At 39.6% G+C, this 22,326-nt stretch overlaps 1 protein-coding gene across 1 annotated transcript in view; it reads left to right on the forward strand.

Annotated features, from left to right (window-relative positions):
* Nucleotides 1-7,279: 7,279 nt before the first annotated feature.
* The window catches only part of TNFRSF11A (TNF receptor superfamily member 11a), a 43,647-nt gene continuing 28,600 nt past the window's right edge, over nt 7,280-22,326 (forward strand). Inside the window, exon 1 of the mRNA XM_042462087.1 lies at nt 7,280-7,380. Coding sequence (XP_042318021.1) covers nt 7,318-7,380 — 63 coding nt within the window. The 5' untranslated portion in view covers nt 7,280-7,317. The remainder of the gene's footprint in view (nt 7,381-22,326) is intronic.

The raw sequence follows: 22,326 nt of genomic DNA on the forward strand, positions 1-22,326 counted from the left end.
ATAATCGGTTTCCTCCAAAAACATCTGAAGCTTTCCAGCCACCACAACTCTACTAACATTTTTGTCAGCCATTCAGAGTTAATTTGCATGCTTTAAACAGATGTTATGCCATGCATATTCCCAGCAGTTGGTTCTGTTTAAAAAAAAAAGTTGACTATGCCATAAGCTAAAACAAATATATTCCATCATTGACTATTGCCTCTTGAACTCTCTGCTAGGCACAGTATTATCTACAAACAGTCTATCTTGGAAATCAGCCAAAAGTTGTCAGGGTTTCTTGAAAAAAGAAACTTGTACTCAGAGTGAGCACTATTTTTTGTTTTAATGGATGTCCCTTTTAGTGTTAAGATTCTGTCTTGCTTAACTTCATTTTAATAGTTAAATAGTTTCACTAAGATCATACTTACAAGGAAGAGTGTTATTTTCAAGAAAATGCAGAACTCTTCAAGTTGAAAAGGAGTTACATAAAATAAGGAATGCAACACATTAGAAGCATATTATCATGAAGTTGATAGGCTAAATCCTTAAGCATGCCTGAAACACTAATGGCCAAAGCACCCAGAGTATCTCATTTGAGTGCTTGCTTTCTCTGCATAGCTATGTCCCTGCAGTTTCTGGGACAAATTTCTAACTTGCTAAAAATGCCCTAGAAGCATACAAATAGAAGAGAGGCATTCTCATTCTTGGCATGCACCTTCTAGCCTGCTCTTCCCTCCACCCTCTGACTCTACCTGTACAATTTGTACACGGAAAATACCGTACAAGGTAGACTCAGAGGGAGGAAGAGTGAAGATAGGTGGAAGGAACATCAACAATCTTAAGATGTGGATGATACCACATACTACTAACAGAAAACAATTATTAAGAAGAAAGTGAAAAGGCAGACTTATTGTTGAACATAAAGAAAACAAAAATAGTGACCATGGAATTCTAACCTAGAAAATTAGGAAATTGAAATAATGAAAAAGTTCCCGTATCTTGAATCGGACATGGATACTGCAGTCAAGAAATCAGAAGAAGACTAGGAATGGGTAGGGAAGCCATGAAGGAACAAGATAAAATCCTAAAGTGCAAAGATACACAAATGAGTGCAAAATTTAGAATTGTCCAAGCCATATTCCCTATCACCATGTATGGATGTGAGACCTTGACAGTGTAGAGATCTGACAGGAAATCAACTCATTTAAGATGATGTGCTGGAGAAGAGTGCTGAGGATACCATGGATAGTTCAAAAGACAAATAAATGGGTCCGTGGAGAGATTAAACCTGAACTCTCCCTGGAAGCTAAGATGGCAAAAGTAAAGCTGTCGTACTTTGGCCACACCATAAGAAGGTAATTTGTTGTGGCACCAAAGCTCTCTGTCAGAAGACTGAATGCCTTACAGAATTACAGTGCCCAAAATTCCCTTGCGCTGAGCCATGGTAATTAAAGTGGTGTCAAACTAGATTATTTCTGCAGTGTGGATGCAGCCTTAGTCTAGCTTTTCAGTTCATGCTTCTCACATTCCATGTTCCTACAATATGTGTTGTACAGCTTCAGACATTTTTCTTCACCTATGAGCACATCTACAGCTGAACATCTTTTCAGCTTATGTCCAGTAGCGTCATTATTCATAGTTGTTCTCTACCTTGCTCCAATAACTCACTGAGTGTCATTCAACCTGTGAGCCTCATCTTCTAGTACTATTGTTTCATTTTGGATTGTCCCATCACAGGGTTTTAGTGGTAAAAGATCTGCAATGGGAGGTTTATTGTGCCTCTACACAGAATTTAACAAGATGAAGGCTTTCATGGCCGGCATCCATTGTTTTTTGTGGGTTTGGGGGCTATGTGGCCATGTTCTAGAAGAGTTTCTTCCTGACGTTTCACCAGCATCTGTGGCTGTCCTCTTCAGAGAATTTAACAAGAGTTAGCTATTGTGACCCTGCTGTTGTCTCTGAAAGATCCTCCACTGTAACAACCAAAAGCCATGTTCTTGAAACATAATTTAGTTCTACAACGCTATTGAGCAAAGTCTGAACAAATGTTAACTGTTAGTTAATGTTTAATTGCTAAGAATTTTATTTAGAAGCCAGTTGCAAACTGATTATTCTAAGTGGCATATTATCCGTCATATGGTACACAGAGCTGAACCATTTTTCTTAAAGCAAACATTCAGTAGTGGATTGCAAAAATATTTCTTACATCTCTACAAAAGCACTCAACATTTCATGTAACTTGTCAACTTCCTGCAGCTGCAGCTGGCATTATTATTCATCAGTGATTGGATTAAGTCGTACCTGTATCTAAAACTGGAAATATCAGAAAAATCAAATTTTCAGAACAACATCACAGACATACTGAATTTTTTTGCATGATCTTAGCTTCAGGAGAGCCAAACAGCAATGCTACCGAATTCAGCAATGCCCATCCCAGGAAAAGTTAAGGTTAAGGATGCAAGCTATGGCTGGGAATGCAAACCTTAGTATATACTGAATTTTATAATAGTAGCTATTTGAAACCTTAAATCTGAAATCATTACCTGATTTTTCACAGTCCAGCTATCACATCAATACATAGTGATTGGGAATACTATGGCTTGGATTGTTCTAATTTTGGTGCTCAGTTGTATATCTTTACTCTTTAGGATCTTCTCTAGCTCTTTCATTGCTCCTCTTCCCATTCCTAGTCTTCTTATCTCTTGACTGCAGTCTCCATTCTGGGTGATGTTTGATCCCAGGTACAAGAAATCTTGGACTATTTCAAATTCCTCATTGTCTAATTCAAATTTATGTAGGTCCTCCATGGTCATTATTTTTGTTTTCTTTATGTTCAGCAGCAGGCTTGCCTTTGCATTTTCTTCCTTGACTTTCCTTAGTAATTGTTCCAAGTCATGGATGTTTTTCACTATTAATATTGTGGTGTCCACATATCTTAGATTATTGGTGTTCCTTCCTCTTCTCTTCATTCCTCCTCCTCCTGAGTCTAGTCCTACTCTTTGTATGATATTTTCTGTGTGCAAGTTGAACAGGTATGGTGATAATATGCAGCCTTGTCTAACTCCTTTGCTTATTGGGAACCATTCCATTTCACCATATTCTGTTCTAACAGTGGCCTCTTGTCTTGAGAATAGCTTTCCCAGCAGAACTATCCAGTGTATTGACACTCCCATGTCTTTGAGAGCATTCCATATCTTTTCATGATCTCAGTCAAAGGCTTTGCTATAGTCTATAAAGCACATGTTGATTTTCTTTTGGAATTCCTTGTCACGCTCCATTAATAATGGCTCCATTAGCCATTGCATGTTTGCAGTGTGGTCCTTAGTGCCTCTTCCTTTCCTGAACCCTGCTTGTACCTCTGGGGTTTCTCTCTATATATGTGGCTAGAGTCTGTGTTGCAGTACTTTGAGCATAATTTTACTTTAATGGGAGATTAGTGCTATATTTCTCTCTATATATATAGACACGCACACGCACATGCTATATATAATGTGTGTGTATATATATTTAAGTTTTATGTAGTTGCTATATATAGTTGTTATATATATTGCTAAGCTCCTATAGGACATATGGTCCTATATGTTATTCATGAGTAACATATATTTGGTACCGCTTCAATTAATAATTGAAATATTATTTGACAAGGTTTCCCATTACATTCTTGCAAACAAGCTTGTAAAATGTGGGCTAGACAAAGGAACTGTTAAATGGATCTGTAATTGGTTGACCGACCGAAACCAAAGGGTGCTCAACAATGGCTCCTTTTCATCCTGGAGAGAAGTGACCAGTGGGGTGCCACAGGGCACTGTTCTGGGCCCAGTGTTATTCAACATCTTTATCAATGACCTGGATGACAGAATTGGTAGCATACTTATCAAATTTGCAGATGACACCAAATTAGGAGGAATAGCTAATACTCCAGAGGACAGGATCAACATTCAAAATGATCTGAATAGACTAGAAAGCTGGGCCAAAGCTAACAAAATGAAATTCAACACAGAGAAATATAAGGTATTGCACTTAGGGCGGAAAAATAAAATGCACAGATATAGGATGGGTGACACCTGGCTGAATGAAACTACGTGTGAAAGGGATCTAGGAGTCCAAGTAGACCACAAGTTGAACATGAGTGAACAGTGTGATGCGGCAGCTAAAAAGGCCAATGCTATTTTAGGCTGCATCAATAGAAGTATAGTGTCTAGATCAAGAGAAGTAATAGTGCCACTATATTCTGCTCTGGTCAGGTCCCACCTAGAATATTGTGTCCAGTTCTGGGCTCCACAATTCAAAAAGGACATTGAGAAACTGGAGCGTGTCCAGAGGAGGGCAACTAAAATGGTGAAAGGTCTGGAAACCATGTCCTATGAGGAATGACTCAGGGAGCTGGGGATGTTTAGCCTGTAGAAGAGAAAGTTAAGAGGTGATATGATAGCCCTGTTTAAATATTTGAAAGGATGTCATATTGAGGAGGGAGCATGCTTGTTTTCTGCAGCTCCAGAGAACAGGACCCAGAACAATGGATGCAAGCTATAAGAAAAGAGATTCCACCTCAACATTAGGAGGAACTTCCTGACAGTAAGGGCTGTTTGACAGTGGAACAAACTCCCCCGGAGTGTAGTGGAGTCTCCTTCCTTGGAGGTCTTTAAGCAGAGGCTGGATGGCCATCTGTTGGGGATGCTTTGATTTGGATTTCCTGCATGGCAGGGAGTTGGACTGGATGGCCCTTGTGGTCTCTTCCAACTCTGATTCTATGATACAAAACCTCATAGTTTGGAAATATTTTTTTTCCAAATTTTGTTATTGTGTGCCTTCAAGTTATTTCCATTTTATGGTGATCCTAAGACAAACCTATCAAGACTGCTTCAGAGGTGCGTTTGTCTCTATGAGGCTGAGAGAATTTGACTTGCCCAAGGCCACTCAGTGGATTTCCATGGCTTTGTGGAGATTTGAACCCTTGTCTCGTGAGCTGTAGTCCAACACAGAAAGCACTGCACCATGCTGGCCCTTTTTTCAACTATAACTTTCTATGATTTCCAGACTACAAATAGCCATTCTGGCAAGGGGGACTCTGGAAGTTTTAGTCCAGGGCAGCTGTCAACATATAATGTAGATGATCTGTATGCTAATATTCTGGAGAAGTGCAGTTAGGCTGCATAAGTATTAGCAATAGGATTCAGTTTCCCTCAGGGATTACTTTTATATAAATATAACTTGTGGTAAATGCAATTTTATGGTTTTAAAAGAGCATTTAGAGGTGCATGAGCCAATGCCTATGATGCTGTTGCAATTGTTGGACTGCAAATCCAAGCAGCCCTGCTCAGCATAGCCAATGGTGAGGAATTCTGGGCATTACAGTCTAATATCTGAAGGACCCTCATCTCCTTTATTCTCCAGTGGAATTTCATATATTTAATACAGTGCAGCCTGATCCTGAATAAACATATCTAGGATTGGGCAGCACAATTGCAATTATTTTACAACATAGTAGAGCCTCTGATTAAAAATACATTGAATTATGCTATAAGGAAAATCAGAATACATAATGCCAAGAATAAAAAAAATGAGTAAAACAAAATGTAATCCAAATCTTCATTGTTCAAACTGCAGAACTCAGATCTCCATAGTGCAGAATGGATTACTGTTAATAATACTTTCTTCCTATACTGCAGTGTTCATTCATTATATTTACAACTCCAGATATATAATTGAATCCAAGTATATGATGCTTCCAATCAGACTGCTATGTAGGCACTGCTTGGTATTTGGTTTCTTTACCTTTAGTACTATATTGTATTTCATCAAATTATTCTCTGAGGCAATATACCAAGCCATGCATATAAGGGACTGATTATTTCTACAGCCCCCTAATTTTAGCTGACCATTGCTGTCAGTGGGGACTCAGTCTCAGTTGTGTGCTCTCTGAAGGTGATCCATGTGATTCAGGAGTGCAATGGGGGTGAACTACTACTCTACTGTCAAGGTTGCAAGTTCACTTCCACAGGGTTCTTGTGTCCCTAACCAATGTGGAGGACTCACTTTTAATTTTAATTGTGCACACCTCACATGAAAGCCCACTCACATAGAAATCTACATGGTCATCCATGCTCATTGGACCCACAGGACCACTCTTCTAATCATGTGGACCTATTTCATGTGATTAATACATGGCTACAGTAAGATTTCAGGGACAGAAATGCATTATTGCCCAGTTCAGTAGCACTACGAATCTACACTCCTGCCTTAATCCCACCAGTGATACTGCTGTTTGTCTTGATCCGCAAGAATGTAGAAAACTCTTCAATATCCTGCACAAATAGGAAGGCATTTAGCCCTCCACAGGGTTATGTTTTAAATTAAAACCACACTTTTAGTCTGAATCAGAGATGAGTAAAGAACATGCTTACAGTTGCAGAATTGCTGGTAGAAGTGAAAAGAGGAAGAAGATAATATTATTCCAGCTACACTCCTTCTGGTAACAGCATGGGCAAAACAGATCCTGGGGCAGAATCTGTTCATGAAATACATGACCCAAGGTACTACACATCATAAATGTAAATTTGGGATGGAGAGCATGCGGATGTTGTTGGACTGTAGCTCCCATCATTCCTCTCCATTAGCTAAGGGCTAATGGGTGACGCAGCCTAAGAAAATCTGTCACACTAAATACTGAGTAGTATTTTTTAATTTATTTAGAGTATCTCAGAGCAGTTTAGATTGTTAATTTGACAGTTCCCTGCCCTCGGTCTTAAAGTCTAAAAAGACATGACACAAAAGGAGAAGGGAATGGCAGTGGGCAAGGAGGTCAAGTCCAGCAGATAGTGCCAGTTCTTATCTCCCTCCAAGACCTGTGTGGTATCATTTAAAAGGAGTAATGTGAATAATCTCACGCACGCGTGCCAGTTTTGTTCGCATCTATGTGCATCTCTGCAAGTTCTGTTGCTCACACACGTCAGCACTGTGGTTAAAGATGGAGTCGGTGATGTGGATGTGTTCGAAACACATTGAAGGCATGCAGGAAATCTTTTAGGAAAAAAAGATTGAATAAAACCATTCTACAAAAAATACACCCGGCTGCAAAAAGCTGTAACAAAAATTGGCTAAAATTATAAACATCTATTTACTTTCTAAAACTAAAAAAAAAAAAGTGGAGTTCTGAGATAGTAATAATAATAATAATAATAATAATAATAATGCAGCATCAGCAGAGGCTGAGGCCCAAGAGAGGCAGGCCTTTCCCTTTGCTCCCGCCTCTTCCTTCTCTAAGGGACTCTCTCAGCCTCAAGTGACTGAGAAGGGAAAAGACATTCCTCCCTTTAGCCAGGGAAGGAGCCCGCAGCCATGGCTCTGCTGCCCAGCCTCCTCATCCTCCTGTCCCTCTCCTTCTTCAGCACAGGAGCCAAGGTAAGGAAGAAGGGCTGAGAGGGAAGGTATAGGACTGTCAGCCTTGATAGAAAGCCTCTTATATTGCCCTTAGAGTCTGCTTGTGTGTCTCTATGCTGGGTGCCTTCAAGCCTTCCTTCTGACTTATTTTCTTGGCAAGATTTGTTCAGAGGGGCATTTTTCCATTGCTTTCCCCAGAGGCTGAGAGAGAGTGACTGGCCCAAGGGCATGGCCAAGTGAGGGTCTTTATAGAGACTTTGCCATTGCTTTCCTCTGAGGTTGAGAGAGTGTGACTGGCCCAATTTCACCCAGTGGATTTAATGGCCACGTGGGAATTGAACCCTGGTCTCCAGAGTCACAGTCCAAAGCTCAAACCGCTACTCTGGCTCTCTATATAGACATACAAACATGTATGTGCATGTGTGTATTTATTGTTGTTGTGTGCCTTCAAGTTCTTTCAGTGTTGCCAATCTGGTGACTTTCACACCAAAATGGGTACTTTTCAGAGCCTTTGGTGTGATTTTGGTGGTTGGTTGTAATGGTAATTTTGAGAGTTGAAATAAATATTTGGTGAGATATGGGGGAAATTTGGTGAGTTTGGCCAAACGTTTGGGGAATTATCTTCAAGGCTTGTTGGCAACACTGTTCTGGAGACTCTTGTTCAGAGGAAGTTTGCCATTGCCATCCTCTGAGGCTGAGAGAGTGTGACTTGCCCAAGGCCACTCAGCGGGTTTATATGGCAGAATGGGAATCAAACCCTGGTCTCAATGCTCAAACCGCTACACCACGCTGGCTCTACATATTGACATACATACATGTTTGTGGGGGGGTTGTGTGTGTGTGTGTGTGTATTGTAGTTGCTATGTGCTTGCAAGTAGTTTTTGACTTATAGTGACCCTAAGCCAAAACTGTAGTAGGGTTTGCTTGACAAGATTTCTTCAGAGATTTGTTGCAATTGTCTTCCCCTGAGGCTGAGAGAGTGTGACTTACCCAAGGTCACCCAGTGAGTTTCATGGCCAATATATGTACACACACACATACCCACATATACATGCAGTCGATCCTGAGAGCCATCGTGGTGCAATGGTTTGAGTGTTAGAGTACAACTCTGGAGACCAAGGTCCGATTCCCAGCTCGGCCATGGAAACCCACTAGATGGCCTTGGGCAAGTCACGCTCTCTCAGCCTCAGAAGATGGCAATGGCAAACCCTCTCTGAAAAACTTGCCAAGAAACCCCATAATAGGGTCCTCATGAGTCAGAAATGACTTGAAGGTACACAAGTTGGCCTTCCATATCCATGGATTCTTTATCCATGGATTCAAGCATCCACAGCTTGAAAATATATATATAATATCTCCAAAAGACAAACTTTTCTTAGGCTTGGAGCACGGCTTTGGCATGGCACTTGGACTCTTAGGATGCATGCATCATTTAAACGGCATACCTCCTAAGTGACCTGAAGCAGCTTTAGTTTGGCCTGTCTGTTCGGACCCTTTGTGTAGGAGATTCCCGAGGAAGAAATAACAGTGGAAATAAAATGTATCCAAACTGGAGACTGGAAGTGAACCTTCTCACTGTCCTCGGCGAGGCTTACTTCTCAGTAGACCCGAATAGGATTGTGCTGTAAATGAGTTGCGCTTCACCCTTTTTGAAATCAGTGGGACATAAACTATTGTAGTCCCTAGTGGCTAAACTTCCACATTGATTTCAGTGGGACCTGGATGTAATTCACTCCAATGCACTATTCTTTTGCATAAATGCTGCCATCCTGAATGTGTTTACTCTCCATAGATAACTCTTCTTGATTTTAAAGACATAGCTGTGTTAGTCTGGAAAATCAGTATGCAAAGGGATCTTGTAGCACCTTTGAGACTAATTGATAGAGAGAACCTGGTAGTAGGAGCGTTCACAGATTTGAACCTACGTCAATGCCTACTCTTCTTGATTTTCATACAGTTCGCCTGCAAGAAATCATAATAGCTTTTCTTTTCAGTCACCCCAGGGATTGGTGGATTGGGTTTGATGTCTGAGTTACATTTCCAGGGTGCTCTCCTGTCTTTATCAGTTTTGTTCCTTTTCTTTGTACATTTCACTTTCATTTTCACTGAGATCATCTAAATGTATTTATTCAGCATTTAAAAATACTCAATAAATTTACAAGACATTTTGATCAGTCGTACTCAAACCTTTGACCCTCAGGAGCCCCCTTTACATCTACATGCGGATGTCGCAGCCTCTCCACTCGACGTAATATATGAATAAATGAATATATGTTTATTTAATGTATTTATTTTCTTTCGCACTTTCATGTATATTTGTATTTCAACATTTTATAAAGAAATAACCATTCAAATTGAGAGAGTTTTATTTACGTAAATTCGATATTTAAGTCAATGCATGTGTAAATTTTAAACAAAACAAAGTTTGGTAAGAGACTCCAAGCCCCACCATTTGAATTTGAGAACCATTGATGATATCAATGAAATGAAAGTGAAATGTACAAAATAAATCCACATCTATTCCGCAAGTGGAAAACTTCCCTCAGAAAGAAGACCTTAGCTACACGAAGTGTCCATAAGTGTCCTAATGAAATATATATACATACATGCACACACACTTCCTTAAATCTAAAGATTTCAGGGTGGCATACAATAAGATCAGCTTTAGGTTAAGGATGGGAGGAGACTTCTAATGCTTGTCTGATTTTTATATATATATGTATTCAGTCTTAAGTGAACTTTTAATGGTTTCCATTCTATAAACTGTTTAATTACTTTTCAAAATGATTTATGTTTTACTGGTGCTCTTTGTATATTTTTAATCTCTTCTAGTTTTAATATTCTGTGAGCTGCCTTGTTTGTATTGAGAAAAAAGCAGGCTATAAAGAAATCAAATAAATAAATATGAGACACCCTACTAAGAGTAGGACAGCTTCAGAGAGAAAAAGAGAGCGAGAAACCTTCTCCATTTTTTTTAAATCTTAGGATCCTAAAGTAAGTACAGTATTGTGTCCCCATTCCAATGAGTTTTGAAGATAGAAAGGAAAACAAACTGTCCTCCACTAACTGTGTTAAAAGGATATGTGAGCCCAGTAAGACTCTGCAAAGAAAGATGGTCAAGAGATGTGCTCTGAAGTTGAATTAAATGCATGTGAAGGAAGCTCTGCTCTCTGTTATTCTCCCTCATTTTCTGTTTTCCGATCCCTGTTGGAACTGATCCATTAGTTCACCCGATGGTGAGGGTGGTTTCCATTGCAGTCCATCTTTGCAATTGCTGTTCCAAGTGGAAAGGTCTCCAGTGATGTGGTTTTCACCACTTCCCTTGGGAAGCTACCCTGTAAATTAAACTCTATGTTTAAACATTTTTTAAAATGCATAAACAGTAGTTCTTATTGTAATTGTTTTCCCCCAATGTGTGGTTTCTTTCCCTTCCCTTCCCCTCCTTTTTTTTTTACTATTCGTCTCCTCCCAAGTCTCTCTTTTTTATATATATATTTTATATTCATTTTCAATATTTTACCCATATTTTGCAAAATGTCAGCAAAGACAATCCGAAGGAAACTAAAATATTAATTCAATTGTCCTGTAAAGACTGTATCTTTCAGACAGTGATGCCAAACGTTCAAGTACAAAACCAACTAGCTGATAGATGGAGATGGAAGCACAGAGAGAGAGAGAGATACAGTGCTTTTCTGGTGAATCAGGCAGTGTCCATCCAAAATGACAATTATCTTGATCATGAATCCAGTAGGTAACCATAAGCCACTCTCTGCTATGTTGTTCAGTCCCCTAACTGGACTAGGGGCTTACTGTGACAAAGTAACAGAATGTAAGGGAACCAATCTGAAAACTTTTTAAAAACACTATGAATAAATGTGTTGTTGTGAGCCTTCAAGTCATTTCCAACTTATGGCAACCCTATGGCAAACCATTTATGGATTTTCTTGGCATGATTTGTTTTGAGCGGCTTCATCATTGCTTTCCTCAGAAGTTGTGAGAATGTGACTTGCCCAAAGTCATCTTGTGGGTTTGCATGGCCGAGGAGGGATTTGAACCCTGGTCTAGAGTCCTAGTCCAACATTCAAACCACTAAACCACACTGACTCTCAATGGCTGAATAGCTACTAAGCTTATAATGACAACAATAATATAATTGTTATAATGATATACTATAATAATAATAATAATAATAATAATAATAATAATAATAATAATAATATATTGTCATAATAATAACAGCATGTAAGAGATCTTGCTTGCCTCTCATTTAGTGTGACTGCTAATTATGCAAAATTTACACCCATATATTTACTGTTTACCTTTATTTATATGTTGTGTTATGTTTCAAACATGACAAGCAGAAAGGTGTCAGGTATCGTTTTTCCTGCTCCTTTATTTCCCAGAAAAATATTATTTTTAGAAAATCCTAATTTGTACATGTCGCCTAGTTGTAAAAGGCAGATGACTCCAGCCTGCATCAACCTCTGTTAGTTTTGGTTATGGTCTGCTTGTTAGAACAATACAATACAAATCCAGAATCTAATTCCATAGGATCTCAAAAAGTGCTTTGACTTGAAATAATCACATTCCTCTCTTAGCTTGTGCTAGCTCCAAGTTGCATACAATGTTACTTATTCCCATTCCCCATCTTTATTGTCAGTGCAATACAAAATTTGGCAGAGCTGCGCAAAGACATACACATTTTCCCCATTGCTCCAAATATTCAATAGGATCCTGTACAATTCTAAATGCATAGGTCCAAAACACACTGGAGATATAATCCAGTTTGAGACCACTTTAACTGCTCTGGCTCAATGCTAGGAAATACTGGGAACTAGTTTTGTGAGACATTTATCCTTCTCTGTAAGAGAGTTCTGGTGCCATAATAAACTACAGTTCCCAGGTTCCTCAGCACTGAGCCAGAACAGTTAAAGCAGTCTCAAAATGGATTATTTCTGCAGTGTTTTTTGGACCCTAGAGCTAGAATTGTATTATTCATCCTTTGTCTTTGTTTATAGTGCAAAACAGCGTAAGATGGAATAGGTTTCTTTTAGATGTTTCGGACTGCAGTCAGCTCCAGTCATAAGATGGCCAATGTTCAAGGACCATGGGAGCAATTAATGAAAGCATCTACAGGAGATCAGGTTGCCTACCTTGGTTTTATACAAGGCAATCTCTGGATTGGAACATTTCCTCATTTTGCTGTGGAAGGCATATAGTATAGAAGCTCACAGGTCACTTTCTGGTTTCTAAGAACAAGAAAAACAAAGAACATGAACTGAAGTTAACAGGCTTGTTTGTGTGAAATATATATGTGGATTAAACTATTAATAGTGCTGTCTATCTAATAATTTGTACTTAATAATACAATTAATAGTACAGTCTCTCAAAATCATTGTTCGACACTCAAACCACTACACCGCACTGGCTCAGCCATAAGTATATATAATGCCAAGCAGGGAGCAGTTAATAAAGACATAAATGTTATGCAGCCATTCGTTTTATCCCTATATGGGAGAGTGATTAGCATTCATTCCTATACCTGGGAATAAAGGAGTGCAGCATGCAGCCTAGCCATCATCAGTAAGGCCACCATGGAGAGAGCAGATATGTTTCAGAAGACATTGTGCATGACTCAGGAAGGATGACATGAAAAGCACTGTCTTTTCCAACAAATACCATTGGTTACAGCTAGGGAGGGCATACTGCTTTATTTTTTAAAACATATTAAAAATCATACATTATCTTATAGGCAGGATACAGAGAGAAACTGTTTGTGATGATTTTGACAAAGTCGATCTTCCTGGATTGAGCAGCAGCTTTTAATACCATTGATCATAGTATTTTACTGGACCAAATCTGTGGGATGGGAGTAGGAGGCATTGTAATGGTTGTGCCCCTGTTTGGAGGGCCAGTTCCAGAAAGTACCATTGGGGGGTTTCTGTTCAGCCCCATGGTGATTAAGCTGTGAGGTGCCACAGCTTATCTATCCCCCATCCTGTTCATTATCTACATGAGGCCCTTGTGGGAGGTCATAAGAAGGTTTGGAATGAAGTACTATCAGAAATGCGGATGACACTCATCAGCTCTATTTCCCCTCAACAGTGGAGTCAGCTGGGGCTGTGTAGGTGCTGGACCACTATTCAGAAGCTGTAATGGGCAGAATGAGGGCCCATAAACTTAAGCAAAATCCCAATAAGACAGATACTCTGTAGATTGGCAGTTCTTGGGTCTGGGAATTGGATAAAAGCAAACAGCAAACCCCTCCAGAGCAGTCGGTTCTGGACAGGGTTGAACTCCCCCTGAAGGAACAGGTACATAGCCTGGGAGTGCTCATAGATCATGTTAATGTTGTTGTTGTTGTTGTTGTTGTTAACAGCTGTCGAGTCAACTTTGACTTGTGGCAATCCCATGAATGAGAGATCCCTCTATCATCAAGAGCCTTGCTCAGGTCTCTTGTAGACTCAGGCCTTTAACTTCCTTGATTGATTCTATCTATCTGGAATGCAATCTTCCTCTTTTCCTGATGCCTTCCTCCTATTCAAGCATTATTGTCTTTTCTAGGGAGTATCTTCTCATGATATGCCCAAAGTATGACAGTCTTGGTTTAGTCATCTTGGCTTCTAGGGTGAGTTCAGGCTTGATCTGCTCCAAGACCCATTTATTTGTCTTTTTAGCAGTCCACGGTGTCCTTAGAACTCTTCTGCAGCACCACATTTCAAATGAGTTGATTTTCTTCCTATCAGCTTTTTTCACTGTCCAGCGTTCACAACAATATGTAGAAATTGGAAATATGGTGGCATGGGCAATCTTAACTTTAGTATCCAATTATTTGTCTTTACACTTCAGGATATTGTCTAGTCCTTCATAGTTGCCCTTCCAAGCCATAGTCTTCTTTTGATTTCTTCACCTGCTCTGACTAAAATGAAGTTCCTGTCAGTGCAGAGTCCAACTGATTAGAGTTCAGACTAAATGGCAGAGGACTGGGCAAGCCAAGTCACTTATCAGGAGATAAGAAATGCTGCATTGAGAAGGGATAATGTGTGCCAAGAGCAATCCAGTGTCAAGAGCCAGGTAGTCAATTCATGTCAAAAGGTACAAGGGTTTCAGCAACAAACTGACTGGTTCATAAATGGGAGTCAGAGATCAGGAACAGGCAAAGACGCACAAAGAACTTAGAAGCCAAGAATACTGTTGTTTACAACATAAGTCTGAGTGACACCCATATGAAGGTACTGTACATGGCGTTTTCTAGCTTCCCAGCTGTTATCAATAAATGTGTCCTTAGGTGCTCCCCCTGAGGATCCCTTGAATGCAGCTCTACACTATGTCTTAGGGAAAGGATTTTGGCTAACACTTTTGCCTGCACCTCTCTAAGGGGCTGGGGGGCTCTTCTTTGTCCTGTTCTGGCCCTGAGGTGTCTTGCACAAACAAAGAGAGACTTACTACATTACTGCTCTTATAGAGCTGTTATTCCACTTTTCCTGCTCTGGCTGCCTCCTGTTGCATTCTGAGGCTTGTAGTTCAGTGAGTCCTAAGAGCTCTCTGGCTGAGATTTCTAGATGCCTCTTCCTAAACTTCAAATCCCTGAATGCAACAGGAGGCAGCCAGAGCAGTTAATGGAATAGCAGCACTATAAGAGTGTAGTGCGGTAATCTACTCCGCTGGTCTAACTGGTTGGCTGCTGGATCTCCTCGTTTTCATGCTGGCAGAATAAGTCTTCTTCATTTGATGAGGAGTCCTATAGGTCAAGCATGACACCACCAGCCACCACTGTAGAAGAGATCATCAATACCTTGAATTGGGTGTGATATAACAAGGCAGACAACCTGTTTCCTTCAGAAATGATATGGCAAGCCAGCCAGAGTTCTATTACAGCATCTGAATCTTTTCCAATGAGGTCCCCTTTCCCTTTTAATGCATTATAGGTAATCCAAAATGGAAACTGTAGGCTTATGAAGGCATTCCTATTGCTTTCATTTATCAGAAAGCAGCATGCAAAAGCAAGCTTAGTCTGGTTTATAAAAATAAAAATGAAATAGCAGAACCTGCAAAATAAAAGGGGGGAGGAGGAAGAAAGGAAGGAAGGAAGGAAGGAAGGAGATACATGCAAGAACATTTTATTGAGGGCGATAAAATTTATTTTATGCCCCTGGAGGCATCCTTCCTTCTTTCATTCCTTCCTGGTCTTGGCCATGCCAGTGTCACAGGAGAATAGGAGGAGAGTATTTCACAAACCTCACCTCTGTATAATCGATAGTCCTTGGTAAACAACAGAACAAGAGAAGAGTGTAGTCTACTTTTTCTTTTGGATTTGGATTTGGAAAATGGCTTCAGTGGAGTGGGGTGGGGAAGAGGACTTGAACCTTCCACCTTTCTATCCGTGGAGGCAGATGAGAATAAAAATATATGCAGTTGCTTGCCAGATTTATTTACATACCAAACAGGCTTGCTGTAAATTTTGAATTGGAGTTTTGGTGAGATATATTTGGCGAAAGAAGATGGGCAGTGTACCCCTTCCCCAAATGTATCAGCGTTAACAATTACAATTACATATGCTCTGTCAATTTTATAAGTCACTGTTTCCTCTCTGAATCTTGCTGAATCTTGGCTCATTTCAACCACATCCTGGCAAAAAGTTCCTCATTCTAATTTTGTACTTAATGCGGAGAACAATATTGCCTTCCATTCCAGGCATTAAAAGTGTACACGAGGGGAAAAAGTGTGCCAAGTGTTTTAAAGAAAGCCACACATTTGTTTTTAAAAAATCAGAGGTTAACTATTTAACAAGCAAGAAAGTCACTGAACCAGTGTGGTATAATGGTTTGAATGTTGAACTAGAACTCCAGGAGACCAGAATCTGAATCCCCACGCAGCCACAGAAACCCACCAGGTGACCTTGGGCAAGTCACACTTTCTCTGCCTTAAGGGAAGGCAGATCTCCTCTCAGCTGATGGCTGCAAACTTCTTAGATTGTTAAATAAAATAAATTATGGTAAAAATGTAAGAGAGCCAGAGTGGTATAGTGGTTTGAGTGTTGTGCTATGACTCTGGAGACTAGAGTTTGATTCCCAGCTCAGCCATGGAAACCCACTGGGTGACCTGGGGAAAGTCACATGCTCTCGGCCTCATGAAAAGACAAGGGCAAACCTCCTCTGAACAAGTCTTACCAAGAAAAGCTGTGATAGGGTTCCCAAAAGTCAGAAACGACTTGAAGACATACAGCAACAAATGATTCATTAATATTCTAAGAGTCAAACTACACATTGCATCAAGGATAGGCAAGTCCATGGGACATATGTGGCTTCCAGGGACCCTTTTGTGGCACACAACCCCCCTGTCCAAATGGGAGCAAAATCAATGCTACATCAATGAGAATGGTAATATCATCAGGACACCATGCACATGAGAAAATGAGCTTAAAACAGCCAAAAAGAGAAAAGAGCTTCTTTCTTTTCAGTGGCCTATAAGCCAATTTTCAGTCATGGGAATGTGTGTTTTTTTAAAAAAAAACCTCCACAGTTGCCCACTCCGTGAGTTATACAACACTTGCTTTTTATTTACTTCAGAGTAAAATGTATGGGACCATGACTCATACTAGGACCATGCATGGAGAGGTGAGGTTTAATCCCCTGGCCATCTGCTTTCCTCCCCAAATCCTCCAGCACAGCAGTTTTAAAAGGGAGCTCTCATTGATAACGGTGTTATACAGTTTTTGACAAAACCTGCCTGCTCCTGAATACAGTACAGAGTCCAGTATCTCTGGTCATTTAGAAGTCTGTGTGGTGAAAAAGTCTCCATTAATTTAGTAGATGTAATTTAGTCAAAATGAAGGCATTCTGTGCATTAAGACATTCAATTGGAAGTAGCCCCCTCTGTATCCAGAGAGTCTTGCTAATAGTTTGGAAAAGTTACTTTTGGGGGCTATACTTTCCAGAATCCCCAGCTGCTGTGGCCACGGTCTGTTCAGGTTAGGAATTTCTGGAAATTGCACTTCCCAAAAAGTAAATTTCCAAGTTCTGGGCTCCTGCAAATCCCATTCATTTCAAATGGAAATAAATATTTTTTGTCTACAAATCTTAACAAGTGTATGCTTCACTCTTTGGGTAAAGAGACAGAATGTAAAAGTGATCAGCTTTGCCTGGAGCTTTTGTGACCAGCACTTTTTCCTTCTTGAACAGTTTAGTTCAGACATAAATTTAAACCTGGTTCCATCATGAGTTCTTTTAGATCTGCCTAGATATTCTACAGAACTGCCTTATACTGAGCCATACCCTTGATATATCTTGTTTCCTCTTCCTTGCAGTGACTGTCATAGTTCTCAGGTAGCTATCATTCTGGATCTCCCAGTCAGGACTAGACCAAGCCATTGTTCTGCCTATGATGGGATAGCCTTGTTCTGCCTCATTTTTTTTTTTTACTGGAGATCTGAGGACTATATATACATGTCTTCTACCAACGAGTTATGATCGATCTTGTACATACAAAACCAAACCACTGGCTCTGAGGATTTTGATAGCAAAATGCCATGGCAGCATATTTGCTACTCCACATCCTCAAGGTTTCTGGTTGTCTGAAGGTTGTTTAATATTTCTTCTTCATTGTGGGGGAATCGTTAAATTAATTTCTCCGCTAGTGGCTTTGCTTTTGCTCTCTTTTCAAGATATGCGTTTATACTGTTCAACACAGCTGGAAGGGGGGGGGCTTTTCTTCTACACTGATATCTTCTCATGTAACTTTTTTTGAGGATTTGAGTCTCTCTTTCTTAAAGCCTAAATACTCAAAAAGCACCAGATTCCATCTGATCTTGAAAGCTAAGCAGGGTCAGCTCTGCTTAATATTTGCATGAGGGACTATCAATTCATATCATGTACTGTAAGCTATGCTTCAAAGGAATGGACTGGCAAAACTACCTCTGAGTAGTCCTTACCTAAGAAAACCCTATGAAATTCATGGGATTGCCATAAGTTGATAGGCGATTTGAAGGCACAAACACACCTCTATACATCTCTTTCTTATTTATGTTTATAATTCAGTCTTCACCAGATAGAAGATTTCAGAGTTGAGATTTGAGTTGAAAAGAGAATCAGTGTTCGTTTTTCCAAGTTTGCTTTAGCTCTTTGCATTTCCTGACTGTATATTTGGTTTATGGGGTGGAAATTTTGTGATGTGGTTTACAAGCTTCATTGGAAAGTTGGCATCATGAAACCATTTCCTTCACGGTTTAAGAGTTGTTTTGAATTAAAGACCTGGATGTGAATGTCTGGAGATTCATGGATTCTTCTGCACCCTGTTTGAGACACTTAAGATTCTGTTTACAATAGACTGGCTCCTTGAGCATTTTAAGTGAGTTCTCTGCCTCCTATTTCCCAGTTTCCATGAAATAGACAAGAACACAATTTGCAGCCGTATGTCAGTTTGCAAGGCAAACTCCTGCAAAAAGCATACATTACATAACATTTTCTGTAATTGTTATATTGGATGCTTCCTGATAAAAAAAATGTTGGGCTAATAATTCATTAGGCCAACAAAAAGAGTGCAACAATTTGGACACATTTTTGAAATCTTACTATCTTAATCAGGCAAGATGCTACAAAAAAGGTCTCAAAGGGAAGGTTGGAAGAAGACACTTTACTTGGTGTTGAAGTCAGTGTAAAAAAATTGAGAAAGGATTTGCACATATTTAGAGTAGAGAGATGTGATGATCAGAGATTTCGAATGGCGTAGTACTAGGCTACTGGATGAAGAAAGCCATCTATGAATTGAAAACAGTATCAGGGTTCTTTGACATGGCTGGTAGACAATGATTATTCACCACTTCAGCCCTGTTTGTAGAATACATATTAAAATCTTCACTTATATTTTAATTTTAAAAATTAAAAACAGTTGCAGAACTATCCAAGAAACTAGAGCAGTAGTTCTCAAACTTCCTAATACTGCGACCCTTTAGTACAGTTTCTCATGTTGTGGTGACCATCCAACCATAGAGGACCAGTGTCTCGGTTCTTAAGACCATTGGAAGTATGTGTTTTCTGATAGTCTTAGGCGATCCCTGACCTCCAAAAGGGTCGCGACCCACAGGTTGAGAACTGCTGAACTAGAGAGAAGTGGCATTGGTGATGTTACAGGTGCTTGGCCTATTAATATGATCCATGACTAGCTTTTCCCCATAGCTGGGCCTGTTTCATTTCGAAAAGCTGTATAATGTATTTCTTAATGGCTAGCCCTAGGAAAGTAGAAAGTGCATTTTTGGGCTAAATGTGGTGACGCTTTCAAATTGTGCAGATTACTCTGAATGTTGCAGCTCTTTGCCTAGAATCACAAGCAGCAATCCTGAGGGTTTTTGAGAATTTTCCTAGGATTAGAGAAGAACAGTCATATGTCTGAAGGTGTGTTTAGAATATCAGTTCATATGTAATTTGCTGAATGTTAGCCTTAGTGGGATATTTCTGAAAGTCCCACCATGCACTTGCAGTTTAGCCAATGGGCCATGTCACATGGATAGCCTTATGATTAAATTAACTCAGAAAAGCGACCATCTGGGTGACAGCAGTGGCTATAACAGAATACAGCACAAAAATGATGATGAACATTTCAAAATTATTGTCACCTTTCACAATTTTACTTTAGGAGCTAACCATCAATGTTAGCTGGGATAGATGAGATAACAGCAATATTTAGAAAAATGGCAAAATATGTTCAGTAATTTAAAAGAAGTTTCATTTTTTTTAAAATTAACAATACAATCCCTGGATTGGCCTAAGAAAAATTATGTTAACTTTTGTGAAATGTCTGTGCATATACCCTGGGCCCTTGTTATATGCTGGAGTTTGTTTCTAAGATCCCCCATGTATAACAAAATCCGTGGATGCTCAAGTCTCATTCAATATAATGACATAGCAAAATGGTTTCCCTTATAAAAAATGGAAAATCAAGGTTTGATATTTGAAATTTATACTTTTTTTGAACATTTTCAAACCGTGGATGCTTGAATCCGTGTATAAAAATCCATGTATAAGACTGGCCAACTGTACTATCATTCAGTTGCAATACTGAGTCCACACATCATGTAATGTGGCTATAGCTTTGTTCCAAAATGAATATGTATTCTTTTTCCCCCTCTTCCACCACCACTTCCACCTTCTTTTAAAGGGCTGGAATCACAGCAGATTAGGAGGGAAGTGCTCTTTCTGAATAATGGTCCTTCACATCAGAGCTAAAACCACACAGCCAAGAAACTATTTTGGTTATGAGTTGCTCTAAAATTTCAAGACTAGTTGATGGTGACACAGAGTTGAAAACTGCCATCAGGGTGATCCATATCTCAAGCCTAACCAGATCTGCCATATATACTCAACTAGTGGACCTCATGTATAAATCGAGGGCAGGTTTTGGGGACAAAATTACGGATTTTGTTATGATATATGCATAAGTCAAGGATAAAACTTAGGGACATGTAACAAAGGATGTAAGAATGATGCAAAGGTAATACATCATAATGCCAAAGAACTTAGAAAAATTTGGCAGGCATAGCTGTTTGTGCTCATCCTAAAGGCTGGAATGATGAGAGAGTAAAGGGGATCCATGCTTCTTTTTGGTGCTCTCAGGATAGACTAAGCTCTTGTCGTTTACCACTCTGTTCAGAGAAAAGGGGTGAGTTAAAGTACAGTACTGTACTTACATTGGCCTGTGGATAAGTCGACCCAGGTTTTTTTGGGGTCAATTTTTTGACTAAAATTTCTAGAATTATACATGAGTATATGCAGTAGGTTCTTTGCAGGCCCCTCTTTGCAAACTGAGTGATGGTGCTACAGTAAGATCAGGCCATAGTCTTCAGCAAGGACGTTGCATCGTTTATCATATGGAATGGCAACAGTCCCAACACTGGGACTACTACGGTACTTTCCATTCTCTTTTCTCAGTAGCTAAAAGAGGGACCATGCTTTTACAGCAATAATGCAGTATTCCTTATAAACACTAGCACTTATTTGAAAAGAAACAAAATGAGCAATAACAGTTTGCTTACAAATCATCTGGCCTGTTATCTCATTCACTAATAAGTGATTTCTGGTGTGATCTAGACTAGCAGTTCTAGACATAGGGCTATGTGTGGCCTCACAACCACACTTTACACACTCCTGGTCTAGACGGCACTGTTCACGCAACAACCCATTTTCAAAATAAAACATTACTCAGAGCCCCCAGGAGTAAAAGGCTTTTAGCACATTAAATTATGAACATTCAAGTTCTTACCTGTCTTACAGAATGATTATTTACTTTTTTAATGCCAGATGTGTTTTTTTAGCCTATCTAGAAGTTGCACCTGCTATAAATCAGAGGCCATGACCCCTATTTAAGGTAGTTATGGTTGTTTTCACACAATGGGTGCAAGCTTTAAACAAACATTAACTTTCAAAAGAATAAGATTATGATAAAGAGAATGATCCATATGAGGCTTCTGCTTATTGGCCAGAAGGGATACGCCAGAAAGCCTGTGGAAACCCCCTATGTTTCTCTTCTACGTTTTATTTTCTTCATAAAGAAGAAAGAGGCCCCTGCAACTCTATCCTCTGTCAGTGATGTGTCTCACGATGAACACTCAGTTGAGCGAAAAACCATTTTAGCAGCCTATGACACACAATTTGTTCTGCAGCTAGATTGCTCAATAACTTTATAAATAATTATTTCTCTAAACCGTTCTAATGGGAACTGTTTGAATTCTGCTGAATCTACCATTTTCTGTGACACATACTTGTTTAGCTTGGTATGATTTTTGTGCTAAGTGTAACAACCAATATCGTTCCTTTCCCCAGCCATTATTCATTTTCTCAAGGATTCAAAGTTCCAAGATTTTCAAACCACACAAGCACAGGACTGAAGTGTGTGAGTAAACCCACTGAAGCCAGTAGCACCACACTTTACCACTGGAAAAAGGACAAGACTCTATTAACAGGGCCATTGTACAAA

The sequence above is a fragment of the Sceloporus undulatus genome, chromosome 4 (genome assembly GCF_019175285.1).
Source record: "Sceloporus undulatus isolate JIND9_A2432 ecotype Alabama chromosome 4, SceUnd_v1.1, whole genome shotgun sequence".
Classification (NCBI taxonomy): domain Eukaryota; kingdom Metazoa; phylum Chordata; class Lepidosauria; order Squamata; family Phrynosomatidae; genus Sceloporus; species Sceloporus undulatus.